Source organism: Anguilla rostrata, chromosome 10 (genome assembly GCF_018555375.3).
Source record: "Anguilla rostrata isolate EN2019 chromosome 10, ASM1855537v3, whole genome shotgun sequence".
Taxonomy (NCBI): Eukaryota; Metazoa; Chordata; class Actinopteri; order Anguilliformes; family Anguillidae; genus Anguilla; species Anguilla rostrata.
In genome coordinates this window covers 19991379-20004238 of record NC_057942.1, presented here as the reverse complement: position 1 = coordinate 20004238, position 12860 = coordinate 19991379, and the positions used below count along the sequence as shown (strand labels likewise).

Genomic DNA, 12860 nt, shown 5'->3' with positions numbered 1-12860 from the left:
GTGAGATAGCATTATGAACCACTCATGAAACAATCACATTTCTCTAGTATTAATGGGGAAAAGATAGTATACGGCCAGCAATATGATGTTGTTGTCTACAGTAGCTGGATTTTGAGTCGGTGCTTGTCTGTATTGTATTATCTAATGCTATGCTTTCCTCTTAAATCCTGAATTTTGTTTTCACATACAATCACTAAGTTTCACAAGTTGTGGGGCAGCCATGGTGCTATGTCATCAATAGCGGCTTTAAGAGTAACAGGCATGAGTTCTTTCCAGTAATGTCCCTAACACTTAAACTAGGCTTGAATAATGAATTACCTGTTCTTATGCTTTCCTCTTAAGTCCTCTAATTGACACCTGAATTTAGCTGCCTGCTCTGTTGATCCTTCAGCTGCCTTAGATCCCTGAGCTGCCTTAGCCTAACTGCCTAACTTTTCCTGAATGACCTTTCCAAAAGTTAATAAGTAACTGTTAGCGAATTTGTTGTAAACAGTGTATTTAAAAATTATGCGGATGTTAATGCACAGGAATGGAACACTGTATGAAACTGACTGCCTGACTGTTGGCTCACAATATAACATTTACAGTGAGCAAGCACACAGTATGGAGTCTTGCTGAACTGAAGGAAAATATTCTGGCGAATACATCATGGAGTGTCTAGGGTAGGCAGATAAAGCACCAATATCTTGCTCTACAAATCAGTCTAAAAAAATAATTTGAATGAGAGATGACTCTTGCCAAAAGTTCAGCTCCATACTCCTGCCAGTATAAAAAAATCATAATAAGCCATGTGTCCACTGTACCACAGCGTTTTGAATCATCATCTAGTCTGTATAGTACATGAAGTAGACCTACATTGTTTCAGAGATTACTGTATTCCCCTTACCACAATGATGATTGTGACTACAAAATAATCAAATACATTTTTAGTACGCCTGCATGGTTGAGTTATCTGTTGTGCAAAGCCTGCAGCCTTTCATGAACCAACAATTTGAATAGACTATTACCAACACAATATAAGCACCATATCATATAGCCTACATTAATGCCATATGCTTGTTGCATAATGTTGAAACAACAAAGATTAATATGAATCGCTTATTGCTTACCTGCTCTAAACCAGAAAGAATGACAGCCTGCTGCCTCTCATATGAGACAGCATAAAACTCAGTGAAGAGCTGCAGTTTCCTTTCCTCCGTTAGTTTTGAGAATTCCGTCGCACACGTCTTGGCACACACCTTCCCCTTAAGAGCAAACAGAAAAAAATGTAACGTTAGCTACACAAGATACTGATAGCTAGCAAAATTGAAATATTGTAAATATAATTACAGTTTATTAAGGTTACTAGCTAGCTAACTATATCATAATTTTATACAATGTAACAGCTAACATGATCACTGAATTTCATCAACTGGCAACAACCGTTGTTAGCAAGTTAGCTAGCTAGTTACAATATTTCATATACAGTTCTTCCACGTACCTATTTAGGTGGACTTTTTCCTTCTTTCGGCTCTCCTTTTCTGTTTACATATGGTTTCCTCGCATCCCTCATGGTCTTGCGTTTTTGGTTCATCCATTCATTCACTTTTGTTTTTCTTTTCTTTCCTAAATTTCGCTTATTAAGGTCCGCAGCAGACATGTTCTTGACTGGATTGAGTCTTACCTCTCTTACCTCTCTGACCGTTCCTTCCAGGTTGCCTGGGCGGGTAAGGTATCACCACCCCGTCCCCTCGCCACCGGAGTTCCCCAGGGCTCAGTCCTCGGTCCCCTTCTCTTCTCCTTGTACACCAGATCCCTTGGCCCTGTAATATCTGCCCATGACTTGTCCTATCACTCTTATGCCGACGACACGCAACTCTTTCTCTCCTTCTCCCCATCGGACACACAGGTCCCTGTCCACATCTCTGCTTGCCTGAGGGACATACAGAGCTGGATGGACAATCACCACCTGAAGCTCAACCTGGGAAAGACGGAGCTAATCTTTATTCCTGCTTTATCCTCTCCCCTCCTCGACATTTCCATTTCCCTAGGGGACACCTTAGTGACATCATCACCCTGTGCCAAGAATCTCGGAGTGGTGATGTACAACAGGCTGTCCCTCTCCAAGAACATCGCAGCAGTAAGCCGGGCATGCAGATTTTTCCTATATAACATCCGCAGAATCCGCCCCTTTCTCACCACCTACTCAACCCAGCTCCTGGTCCAAGCAATGGTTCTATCCCGCCTGGACTACTGCAACTCTCTTCTGGCTGGACTACCGGCATCTGCCACCAGACCCCTGGAACTCATTCAGAATGCTGCAGCTCGTCTGGTCTTCAACCTCCCCAGACACTCCTACGTCACTCCCCTGCTCACTACCTTCCACTGGCTGCCTGTTATAGCTCGCATCAAATTTAAAACATTGGTCCTAGCATACCAGGCAGTCAAGGGATCAGCCCCAGCATACCTCCACAAGATATTCAAACCCTACATGCCAGCCAGATCCCTCCGTTCTGCTACCTCAGGACACCTAGCACCTCCCCCTCTTCGCACCTGCACTTCCAGAACACGTCTCCTGTCTGTTCTGGCCCCACGATGGTGGAATGACCTCCCTGTGGAGGTTAGAACAGCTGAGACACTGACCCATGTCAAACGACGACTGAAGACTCACCTCTTCAGGCTGCACCTCTCCCCATCCCTCCCTACCCCCCTGTAAATAACTGTAAGCTTAGGGTTGTAACTAGGCAGCTGTTTCGTAGGTGACTTAGGTGCATTAACTGTCTTAACTACTGCTTGTATTTTTTTTCCATAGACTGCGTTGTTGCCGTTCTCGTTGTGGTAGTGTTAATCAGTTTAACCTTCAGGGTCCAAGTTGAACTATGCGGTTGTTCCCTGCACTTGGACCGGTACTTCTCTCTAGGGGTTTCGTCATACTTGTTCCTGGTTATGGTTATACACTTTGTTGTACGTCGCTCTGGATAAGAGCGTCTGCCAAATGCCTGTAATGTAATGTAACATGCATACGGCTTGTACTTCCATTCTCGCTTCTGGACATAAACGCTTTTTCCGCATAAGACTATTTTAAAGTTGAAAATATAGAGTATCAATCGTGTGGAAACATCCACATAACAGCCCCAATATACAAAGTGGGCATCACACGATCATGTGACAGGGCTATCTCGATTTTTTATTTTTTGGACTTATACAGTTGTTTGTCTCAAGGACTCACTTGTTGACTAGAAGTATATATTTTGATCTTCAAACCAAAACCATTAATCTGCACAATTCTTATGGTGATGGTATATCAGAGTGCTAACAGGCTGGGCTCTACAGAAAATATTAACACCCTTGTTCCTTCTATATCTCTGACACTCCTGCTCTTTCTTTTTCTCGCTGTCACACATTCTCACTCATGGTGGGATAAAGGCTTTCTCCTTTTTCTTGATGGTGAAAATAGAACCCCTTGGAGCATTAAAAATGAAGTGGTGTCCTGAACATCATGTTTCAGGAGGAGTCTCCTGGTGGCAGTGTCACCGACAAACAAACACGTCCTCTGTGACACCAAGGACCCCACTCACCCACTGGAGGGGATTGTGTCCTTCTCCACCACAGCTGGAAAGAATGACAAAGTGGGAGAGGGAGTGAGGGTGGGTTGCCACACTGGCTAGAGTGATGGAGAATGTATGAAGGAAGAGGGTTGAAAGCAACATAAGATTGGTGTGGAGAGAGGGAGAGAAAGAATAATGGCGTGCATGAGCTGCCCCTGCCCTTGTTTCTCTCTCACTGCTGAAGAAAAGTTTCCAGTGAGTGCCCTCTGTAGGCGGGGCATTGACATTGCTGAGCAGTGTGCCACCAATTGCAGTGATACTGATGGCCATGGTATGGTGTATGTACGCAGTACTCTGGATTGTCTGTAACTGCAGCTCTAAAGAGCAGCTTTCAAGCCTGTTATAGTTAATATGGATCCTGAAAAAGTTTGTAGTGATAATTATTGCAACCCACCCCACCCTCCAAACACCTTCTTCCTCGCTTGCCACACTTTGGGAAAATTAAAATCTGTGAAATGCATGAAGCTGTCGACACAAGTCTGTGGTTATCCTCAGACTGACCCGCAGTTGCTCACTGTCACTGAGAAGCAGAAATCATGTGAAGCGCTCATTAGCCGAGACTGGAATAGTCCCTCTGCTCCCCGTGTCATCGGCTGGTGTGGGGACTTTGCCGGGTGTGGTCTGTAGACTGGTGCCTTCGGCGCGTAGTGCGGGCGCTTCCCGGGCTATAAATAGGCGCTGTTTTCCAGTGACTCGAGAGGCTGAAGCTTGTGGGAAAAGTGAGAAGCGGTCGGTGGGGAGGAGATTGGATTCTGACTATGGTCAGACAGACAGAGTTCCCTAGGTGACTAGTGGGGGGAGGTGGGGTGAGGGGCGGGAGGGGGTCTGTCTGGTTGGAGAGGTCAGAGTGACCTATGGTCAGGTCTTTTACCTCCAGAGGACAGAGAAGTAGATCTGTCCTAAACTACAATATAACACAAGGCCAGAACCATTCTGAACCACAGTAGAACACCAGACCAAAATTATCCTTAAATGCACCTGATCCAAACCATCCAATACCTTCATGTAGAAATAAACCATTCCTAATCATACCAGGACTCTAAACTTCATTAACCATGTCAGACTCCAAGGCATCCCTAACCATATCAGAATAAAAATCCAAACCAGCCTTAACCACTCCATGATATAGACACAAACCATTCTTAACTATACCAGAACATGAGACCCAAACCATACTTAACTCTAACCTACACAAAGTATCCTACACTAATTGATGCACCATAATGTAGGCAAATCATTCATAAATCTACCAGAACACCAGACCGAAAATATCCCTAACCACACCATAATGTAGACACAAATTATTCATAATCATACCAGAACCATCCTTAACGGTACTTTACCCAAACCTTTGTAAACCAGTCCATACTCCAAAGCATCAATAAACATCAAAGAACCAGAGGTGGGCAATCCAAGTTCAGAAAGTAAAAGTTCATCCCAGGATTTTGTTCCAGTCACCTGGATTTGCTAATGAGCACCATTCTTCAGCCAGGAGGTAGAGCTAAATCAGCTGGCTGAATTCAGGGGTGGATGAAATACATGGCAGGACTTTTACTTTCTGACCCCTGGAATGTCCACCTCTGTAAAGAACACATACTCAAACCATCCTTAACCACCTCAGAATGCAAACCCTAACCATTCTTAACTGTATCAGAGCACTAGACCAAAGCCATCCTTAGCCACAACAGATCCCCAGACCCTTCATGGGGTCATAAACACCTCTCTAAGGTATCCTGCATATAAAGCAGCTTTTAAACTCCAAATTAGGTATGTGCATTTTTATTATTGAGGTAAAGTGTGCTAAGTGACAAATAGGTTTATACGTGGCTGAGGAATCTGGGAAAATGCTTCTGTCAAGATAGGCTCTCCAGCTCCCTTCAGGCTTCCTCTTGATGATGTCCCTGCAATGACTTAAAAGTCACCTGACCCATGTTCAGAGCTTTGGCCCTATATCATCTGCATGATTGACAAAGCAGACATGATGGAATTAATTTTGAAAGTGGCAGAACCCTAACACTGTGGAATGAAAGCAACTTCGCTGCTTTTCTGCTATTTGGCCAGTCAATTTGGATCTGCCTGCTTTTAAGATTCCCTGTGCAAGGAAGTCAAGTGCAACTATACACAGTAAAATGTTCAGTGTTATGTCAATGCTTTTGGACTGTGTTAAATTTTGGACTGACATGCGCTCTGTTAGAGCTGAATAAACTGGACATTTTACTGTACAGGCTCAACAGCTACTGTAAGTCTACAGTACAAATATCTATATATTGCATTGACTGTAATGTATGGATTTCAAGCGAGAGTTTGCAGTAGTTTTTTGCCGAGAGCAATTCTTCATGGAAAAGCTAGCAGGTCTGGCTAACTCAGAACCTTACATAATCTCTGAAATGTTTGGGATCTGAAACGCACACGAGCAGGCACAGCAGTGCAGTCCCTTGTGTGGTCTTCCATTCCAGTTTTCAGTCATAACTCTGGTTCACGGTGACCTGAAAAGGAGCTGTTTCCAATAAAGGCTCCCATTGCAAACAGAGAGAGAGAGAGGGGACAGAGAGGGGGGGAGCAGAAAAGAAACATTTTTCATCTGTGTCTGGATTGCATTTTATATCCTGTTTCCTGCTGTTTTGTCCAGATTATACTGTTGGTACATGTCCTGGTACAGTACATTACATATGCATTGCATTCTGCAGGCTGCATGCCTGGTCTGCCGGGGGCCCACAGAGTGCGCTCTCTCTCTCCTCCTCTTTCGAGGCCTCTAGGCAGCAACACAACATCTGCCCTGTGCCAGTGGGAGGGGCTTGCCCCTGGAAACACCCCCCTTCCCCCCTCTTCAATGACTTCTCAATGAAAAAACCTCACAAATGGAGACCAAAAGCAGAGAGAGTAAAGGGGGTCCTGCTTCAACAAAGCACATTTTCATATGGCTGAGTTAGGCATCTTTGTTTTAATTTTTTCTTTTTTTTTCTTTAAGCATGCTCACCCTGGCTATCTGACAGACAGACAAGGCTCTCTTGCTCTTTTGCCATCTTTGTTAGCTTTGTTGCTGTGCTTTGCAGTCTTTATGAAGTCAATAACACCGTACCTGCTTTTAGCACCCTTTCTAAATGGCCATTCCAAAAACACATTCATGTCCCGATGATCAAGTTTTAATGTTTACAAATACGCTGTATACAGTGAGCACCATAATTCATTGGACAGTGACACATTTTTTGTTATTTTGGTTCTGTACTCTAACACTTTGAGTTTGAAAGGGTACACTGACAATGAGGTTGAAGTGCAGACTGTCAGCTTTAATTTGAGGGTATTATTCATACATATCAGATGAACCGTTTAGAAATTATAGAACCTTTTGTATATAGTCCCCCCCCCCATTTTCAGGAATCAAAAAATATTGGACAGTTTAACATAATGTAGAATAAAGTAATCATTTTAAATATTTGGTCGCATATCCTTTGCATGCAGTGACTGCTTGAAGTCTGTGACGCATAGACATCACCAGACGCTGGGTATCTTCCCTGGTCATGCTCTGCCAGGCCTGTACTGCAGCCATCTTCAGTTCCTGCTTGTTTCGGGGACTTTTTGCCTTCAGCCTCCTCTTCAGCATGTAAAATGCCTGTTCAATTGGATTCAGATCCGGTGATTGACTCGGCCAGTCAAGGATTTTCCACTTTTTGGCCGTCAAAAACCCCTTTGTTGCTCTAGCAGTATGTTTCGGGTCATTGTCTTGTTGCATGATGAAGTTCCGTTCAATGAGTTTTGAGGCATTTGGTTTTATCTGAGCAGATAAAATATTTCTGTAGACTCTGCAGTCACATCATCGATGAAGACAAGTTCCACTGGCAGCCATACAGGCCCAAGCCAAAACACCCTCTCCACCATGTTTTACGGATGAGGTGGTATGCTTTGGATCATGGGCATTTCCTTTTTTTCTCCACACTTTCCTCTTTCCATCACTCTGGTACATGTTAATCTTTGTCTCATCTGTCCACAAGACTTTGTTCCAGAACTCTTGGGGCTCTTTTAGGTGCTTTTTAGCAAACTGTAATCTGGCCTTTCTGTTCTTCAGGCTTATCAGTGGTTTGCATCTTGTAGTGTACCCTCTGTAGTCCTGCTGGTGTAGTCTTGTACGTATGGTAGACTTTGACACATCTACACTTGCATCCAGGAGAGTGTTTTTGATCGGTTGGGTTGTCAGGGGGATTTTCATCATCATAGATAGTATTCTCCGGTCATCTACTACAGTGGTCTTCCTCGGTCTACCGGGTATTTTGACATAATTGTGTTCACTAGTTGTTTTTTTCTTGTTAATGATGAACCAAACTGTTGACTTGGGCACGCCCAGGGTTTTTGCAACGTTCCTGATTGATTGATTTTCATTTCTGAGCCTTATGACGGCCAGCTTAATTTGCATCAACACTGCTGTCTTCCTCATGTTGTCACACCCCAACAACAATCTCCAAAGGCAATTACAAAGTCTAGAATCAAGACTAGACATCAACAGCTCTCTTCTGCATTCACTAACGTCACAAATGAATACACCTGCCTAACGAAACACATCTGTTAAGCCAATTCAACAAATACTTGTAGTACCTTAAAATGGGGGGACCATGTACAAAAGGTGCTGTCATTTATAAACGATTCATCCGATATGGATGAAAATACCCTCAAATTAAAGCTGATAGTCAGAACTTCAACCTCATTGTCATTGTATCCTTTCAAACTCAAAGTGCTAGAGTACAGAACCAAAATAACAAAAAATGTGTCACTGTCCAATGAATTATGGTGCTCACTGTAGATGAGGCATGAAAAATCCATGGGACACGTTAACACGTGCGTGGAGGTCGTGACCTTTTGACCCAACAGGACCTTCCTCTTTGTAACAGTCTTCCTCATAAGGTGTGAAATGTCAAAGTGCTGTTTTACTTTACGTGTAAACTCTTGTCACAGCTGGCGCAACTGGACACAAGTACTTTTACACAGCCGATAAAAAGAGAGACACATGGTGCCGTGAACCCATTCGGTTCTGAGTGCATGACCATAAGTCATCCCTCCTCGGGATGCGTGTCTGAAGGATATGGGGGGCCTGAATGCCTCCCAGACTGCTTCTATAAGCCAGTGTGGAGACTGGGCTCGCAGGCCTCTTTGTGCAAGCGGCATTGTGGAATCTGGCAAAACCCGGCTCTCAAGCTATGCCTGAAGCCGAAGAGGCGAGAAATGGCTCATCCCTCCCTGTGGCTATCGTGCAGCTCCTCAACCGAATCTCGCCCTCTGCTTCAGCCCACGGCGCTGGCGGTTGGATCGCAGCTGTTGTGCGTTCATGCTCTAGTTATGTGCCCAGAGAAACTCAGAGTTCAGAGGTCTGGGTTTTGAATGATTGTCCGCCTCAGAGGTCAAGTGGAAAATAGATTGATTCACAACAAACACTTTATGTTGTTTTATAACTTTTATCATGTGATTTTTGCTCATAAATTTTGTTTTAAGGTAAGTCTTGATTTCAGTTTGCAGCCTTATTGAAAACCACGTACCAGCAGCAATTTCTCAGCTGCGTAACCACAGGAGAAATTTGCGTCACTGTATGGAATACGCCGTTGGCTTTAATTGAATGCTCCTTTGCAAAGTTTTCGAAACTTTTCCTTGCTGTGGAAGCCCTGGTACAGAGATGTGCAGAGGATGATTCCTCTCATCCGCTATTTTATAGGGCTCATAAAAACAGCACTGCATCCAGGTGGATGGAGCACCTCAATGTTGACCAGGCGATCTGTACTCTCTAAGCTATCACGTGTCTATTATTCTGGACCTATATGCTTTTTCTCTTAAAAATAATTTTTGGCTGTACTGGCTTGCCTTGTTCCCACCACAAGCTGTGTAGTCCCCCAGTGCCCAATGCCATTATTAACATGGGTTTCTAGACTTTTTTGGCAAGCAGGCCCATATTGGTTTCAGAAAGATTTTGTTACCCCAACCATTTTGAAAGTGGTTGGTTTAATGATATAACTGAATGTTTATCTTCTTTGCAAGTTTTATGCATTCACCACACATTTGTGGCCAAGTTGTCAATCTCAAAACATGTACTGTGTAGAAAAAGACTTATGGCATAGGTGGACAGATCCTTAAACAGCTTTTCAAAGTCAGGAGGTGTGTATCTCAGTTACATTCAAGCACGTGTTAGTCAAGTACACACGCTCCTGTTGGTTAAATTGTGAAGGTTACATTTGAACAGGAACCTAAAACACTGCTGTATAGTGTTAAGTTGTACAGAAATGTTTGAAAATGTGGTGTAATACTGAGAGATAACAGTTTTAATACGCAAACTGAATTTAAAAAATTTCTCCGCAAATTAGATGCGAATGTGTAAATCAGGCAACCTCAACTGGGATTTAACATGGTATGTATGGCATCTTTGCTGTGGGGGCATTTGTGGTGTATTTTCAGGACCACCAGTCTGTTATGTGCCTGTTCTCTCTGCCCACTGTCTCAGCGAGTTATAGTTGGCCATCGCATGTCCTGGCAGGTTCTGGCTCTGCCCCGGGAGGCGAGCACGTGGCAGCTTCAGGAGTGCCGCAGCAGTGGCTTCAGCAGGGACCGTGTTTGTGTTTTGCGTTCTGTTATGCCCCGTGACAGAGGACGATGGCATCACTTGAGGAGAGCCCATACAGAGCAGTCGCTGCACCAATCCTTTCATTGGTGCTGTAGAGTTCTGAATGACATGTGTAAACCGCCAGAAAGGATTTCTTAATTATGGTCTCTGGAAAACTGAGCCAACATGCTATCAATCGATGACAGGATTGGAGATTGATGCTTATTTTATGATTGGGAGAAAAATGTGTGTTTTTAGTGTAGGGGACATGCCGCTACTTCTTATAGTGGGTCACCAACATGTAGAAGATATACATCAATATCCTCATAGGTGGTGCCAGCATATAACGATCAGTCTCATAAGTTAAGTATACAAACTATAAATTGGCCATTTAAATTAATAATTAAATTAATTATTATTAAAATTACACATTAAGCTAATACTAAATTAATATAAATGATTTAGCTAAGAGGTGAAGGTATTCTAAGTTCATTTGATTAGCAGCGGCTGACTTAATTCAACAAAAGAGTAATATCAATGCAGACAACCTTGTAAATATAATAAAGTTTATTAAGTACAAAGTACCGAAAAGAGCAAAGCACAATTCACTACAATGAGATATAATAAACTATGTGAGTGCACGTGTGTGTGGGCGTTGTGTGTGCGTGCATGTATATGTGAGGAGTGTTGGATGTTCTCCTACGCATGAAGTTGCGTAACGTGTTCCAGGAGAACAAAGGATCGAGGATGGAGCGGGGTTTGAAATTAGCTAAAGATAGTAGTTAAACAATGGCGCATGAAGCGTACCAAACAGATCTTGACTATATGGCTACCAGTGTGCGTTTTTCGAGATCATGCCATGTTACGACCAGTTAGTAATTGAAATACGTAACATGCAGGATCAGTTCTGTGCATGATATATGAAACTAACACAGTGCGGTGAATGGCTTAGAGCCAACCGAACATACTGGACGTTTACATTAATCATTAAACACCATAATAATTATAATCATCATATACATTTAGTTGCAAATATTACTACATTCAGTCCTTTGCTACTTACACTATGCTCAGAGTTACAACCTTACTTCAGTCCTTTCGTTCCGTTGTTGGAAATGATTCCTGGTTTCCAGTGTGAAGTCCATGGGAGTTGTGAAAAAGGGGAAGCTGGTCGCCCTTTCCTGGTTCCAAAACACGCAACCTGGTCCTTGTCGGTCGTGCGTGGCTCTCCTGGTTCTTCGACCACCGCTAATCATAGGAACGCTTCAGTGCGCCTCATTCCTCCCACAGCCGGTAGCTGAGGGTATACGCGCCTTTCCCCATTGCAGGCCTTGCAAACTCTTCCTGGTGTGTGGACTCACAGGAGAGGGAGACGGTGTTTTTCTCTGGAGATATTAAGTAAAGCAGGAAAGTACAATTAATATAATGAAAATGAGGAATAGCCATTTTGGAAGGAACAGCAATCACTTCACAATCTCGAGCAATAACAGTGCCGAGCCAGGAATATTGTTATTATTAGCCAGGAACAAATTATTTTTGTTGGTATTTTTAAAAATCTTAGTTTTTCTTTGAGTTAATTATTTTAAATGAATCCCGAAACACAATACAACCAAGTGGCATTCTTAACCCTTTATGTCTTAAGATCCACAATCTTTGCTGTTCATCTGAAGAAGGAAAGAAAACTTTTATTTTGGTAGAATGTAACCAGAATAAACTTTGACACGGAAGTATGCAATATGTTTCGTGAATGCTTTTGTCTCTGTGCCCCCCTTCAGTCAGACTCCATGGTGACCATCACCTGCGCCGACGGCAAGTGGAACAAGCAGGTGACGTGCGAGCCGGTGGACTGCGGCCGGCCGGACAAGTACCACGTCCACCCCGCCATCTTCCACTTTCCAGAGGGAACCACGTATGGCAAGAAATGCTCCTTCCAGTGCAAAGAGCCAGCGCAGCTTGTAGGTGAGAACAGCCTGCCATTTATCAAGCCATTTTCCCATTAGCCTGACATTTTCTCCTCTGGCAATAATTAGCAAAACTGATACACTGCAATGAGACCTTGATGACTCTGGCTCTTAGGGCATCACATGTTTCTGAAGCTTTAGCCTTTGCAAACAGGTACAGGTGAAGAAGGGTAAAAAATGTTCAGAAAAATCAAGACCTGATATGAACTGTATTAATAATGCATGACTCTGTCAGATAGTGGACAGGACAGTTAATCTATGGGCTTAACTTAGAAATATGAAACTTATTTCCTTTTACTATCACAGCGGCAAGCGATTAGCACGTGTAGGGCAATTGACGCTCTGCCTCCCCTTCTGTCTTTTCACCACTGTCTCTGTCTCGCCTTTTCTCCACTTCGCCCCTTCCCCCCATGCTCTCCTCCATCTCTTTCTCTTTACTCATTCCTCCCCCCACCCCACCCCCCATCTCGTGCTTATTTATCTGGCCGTTCTTCTGCCCCCCCCCGTCCTCCCCTTTGTTTTCTCCAGGCTCTAATAATACTCTGACGTGCATGGAGGACGGGATGTGGTCTTTCCCCGCGGCTCTCTGTGAGCTGCGATGCCCCGCCCCCCCGCCTGTACCCAATGCTGTGCTGCAAACCAAGCGCTGCAATGCCACTGGCCTCAAGGTCGGCTCCTTCTGCAAGTACAAGTGCAAGCCCGGGTACCACGTTCCCAACACCGACAAGCCCAAGAGGT

At 43.8% G+C, this 12860-nt stretch overlaps 1 protein-coding gene across 1 annotated transcript in view; it reads left to right on the top strand.

Annotated features, from left to right (window-relative positions):
- Positions 1–12860, top strand: part of LOC135233733 (pappalysin-1-like) — a 159522-nt gene that overhangs the window by 106991 nt on the left and 39671 nt on the right. The window contains exons 15-16 of the mRNA XM_064297537.1: positions 11937–12120; positions 12651–12858. Of these exons, the coding sequence (XP_064153607.1) occupies positions 11937–12120; positions 12651–12858 (392 nt within the window). The remainder of the gene's footprint in view (positions 1–11936; positions 12121–12650; positions 12859–12860) is intronic.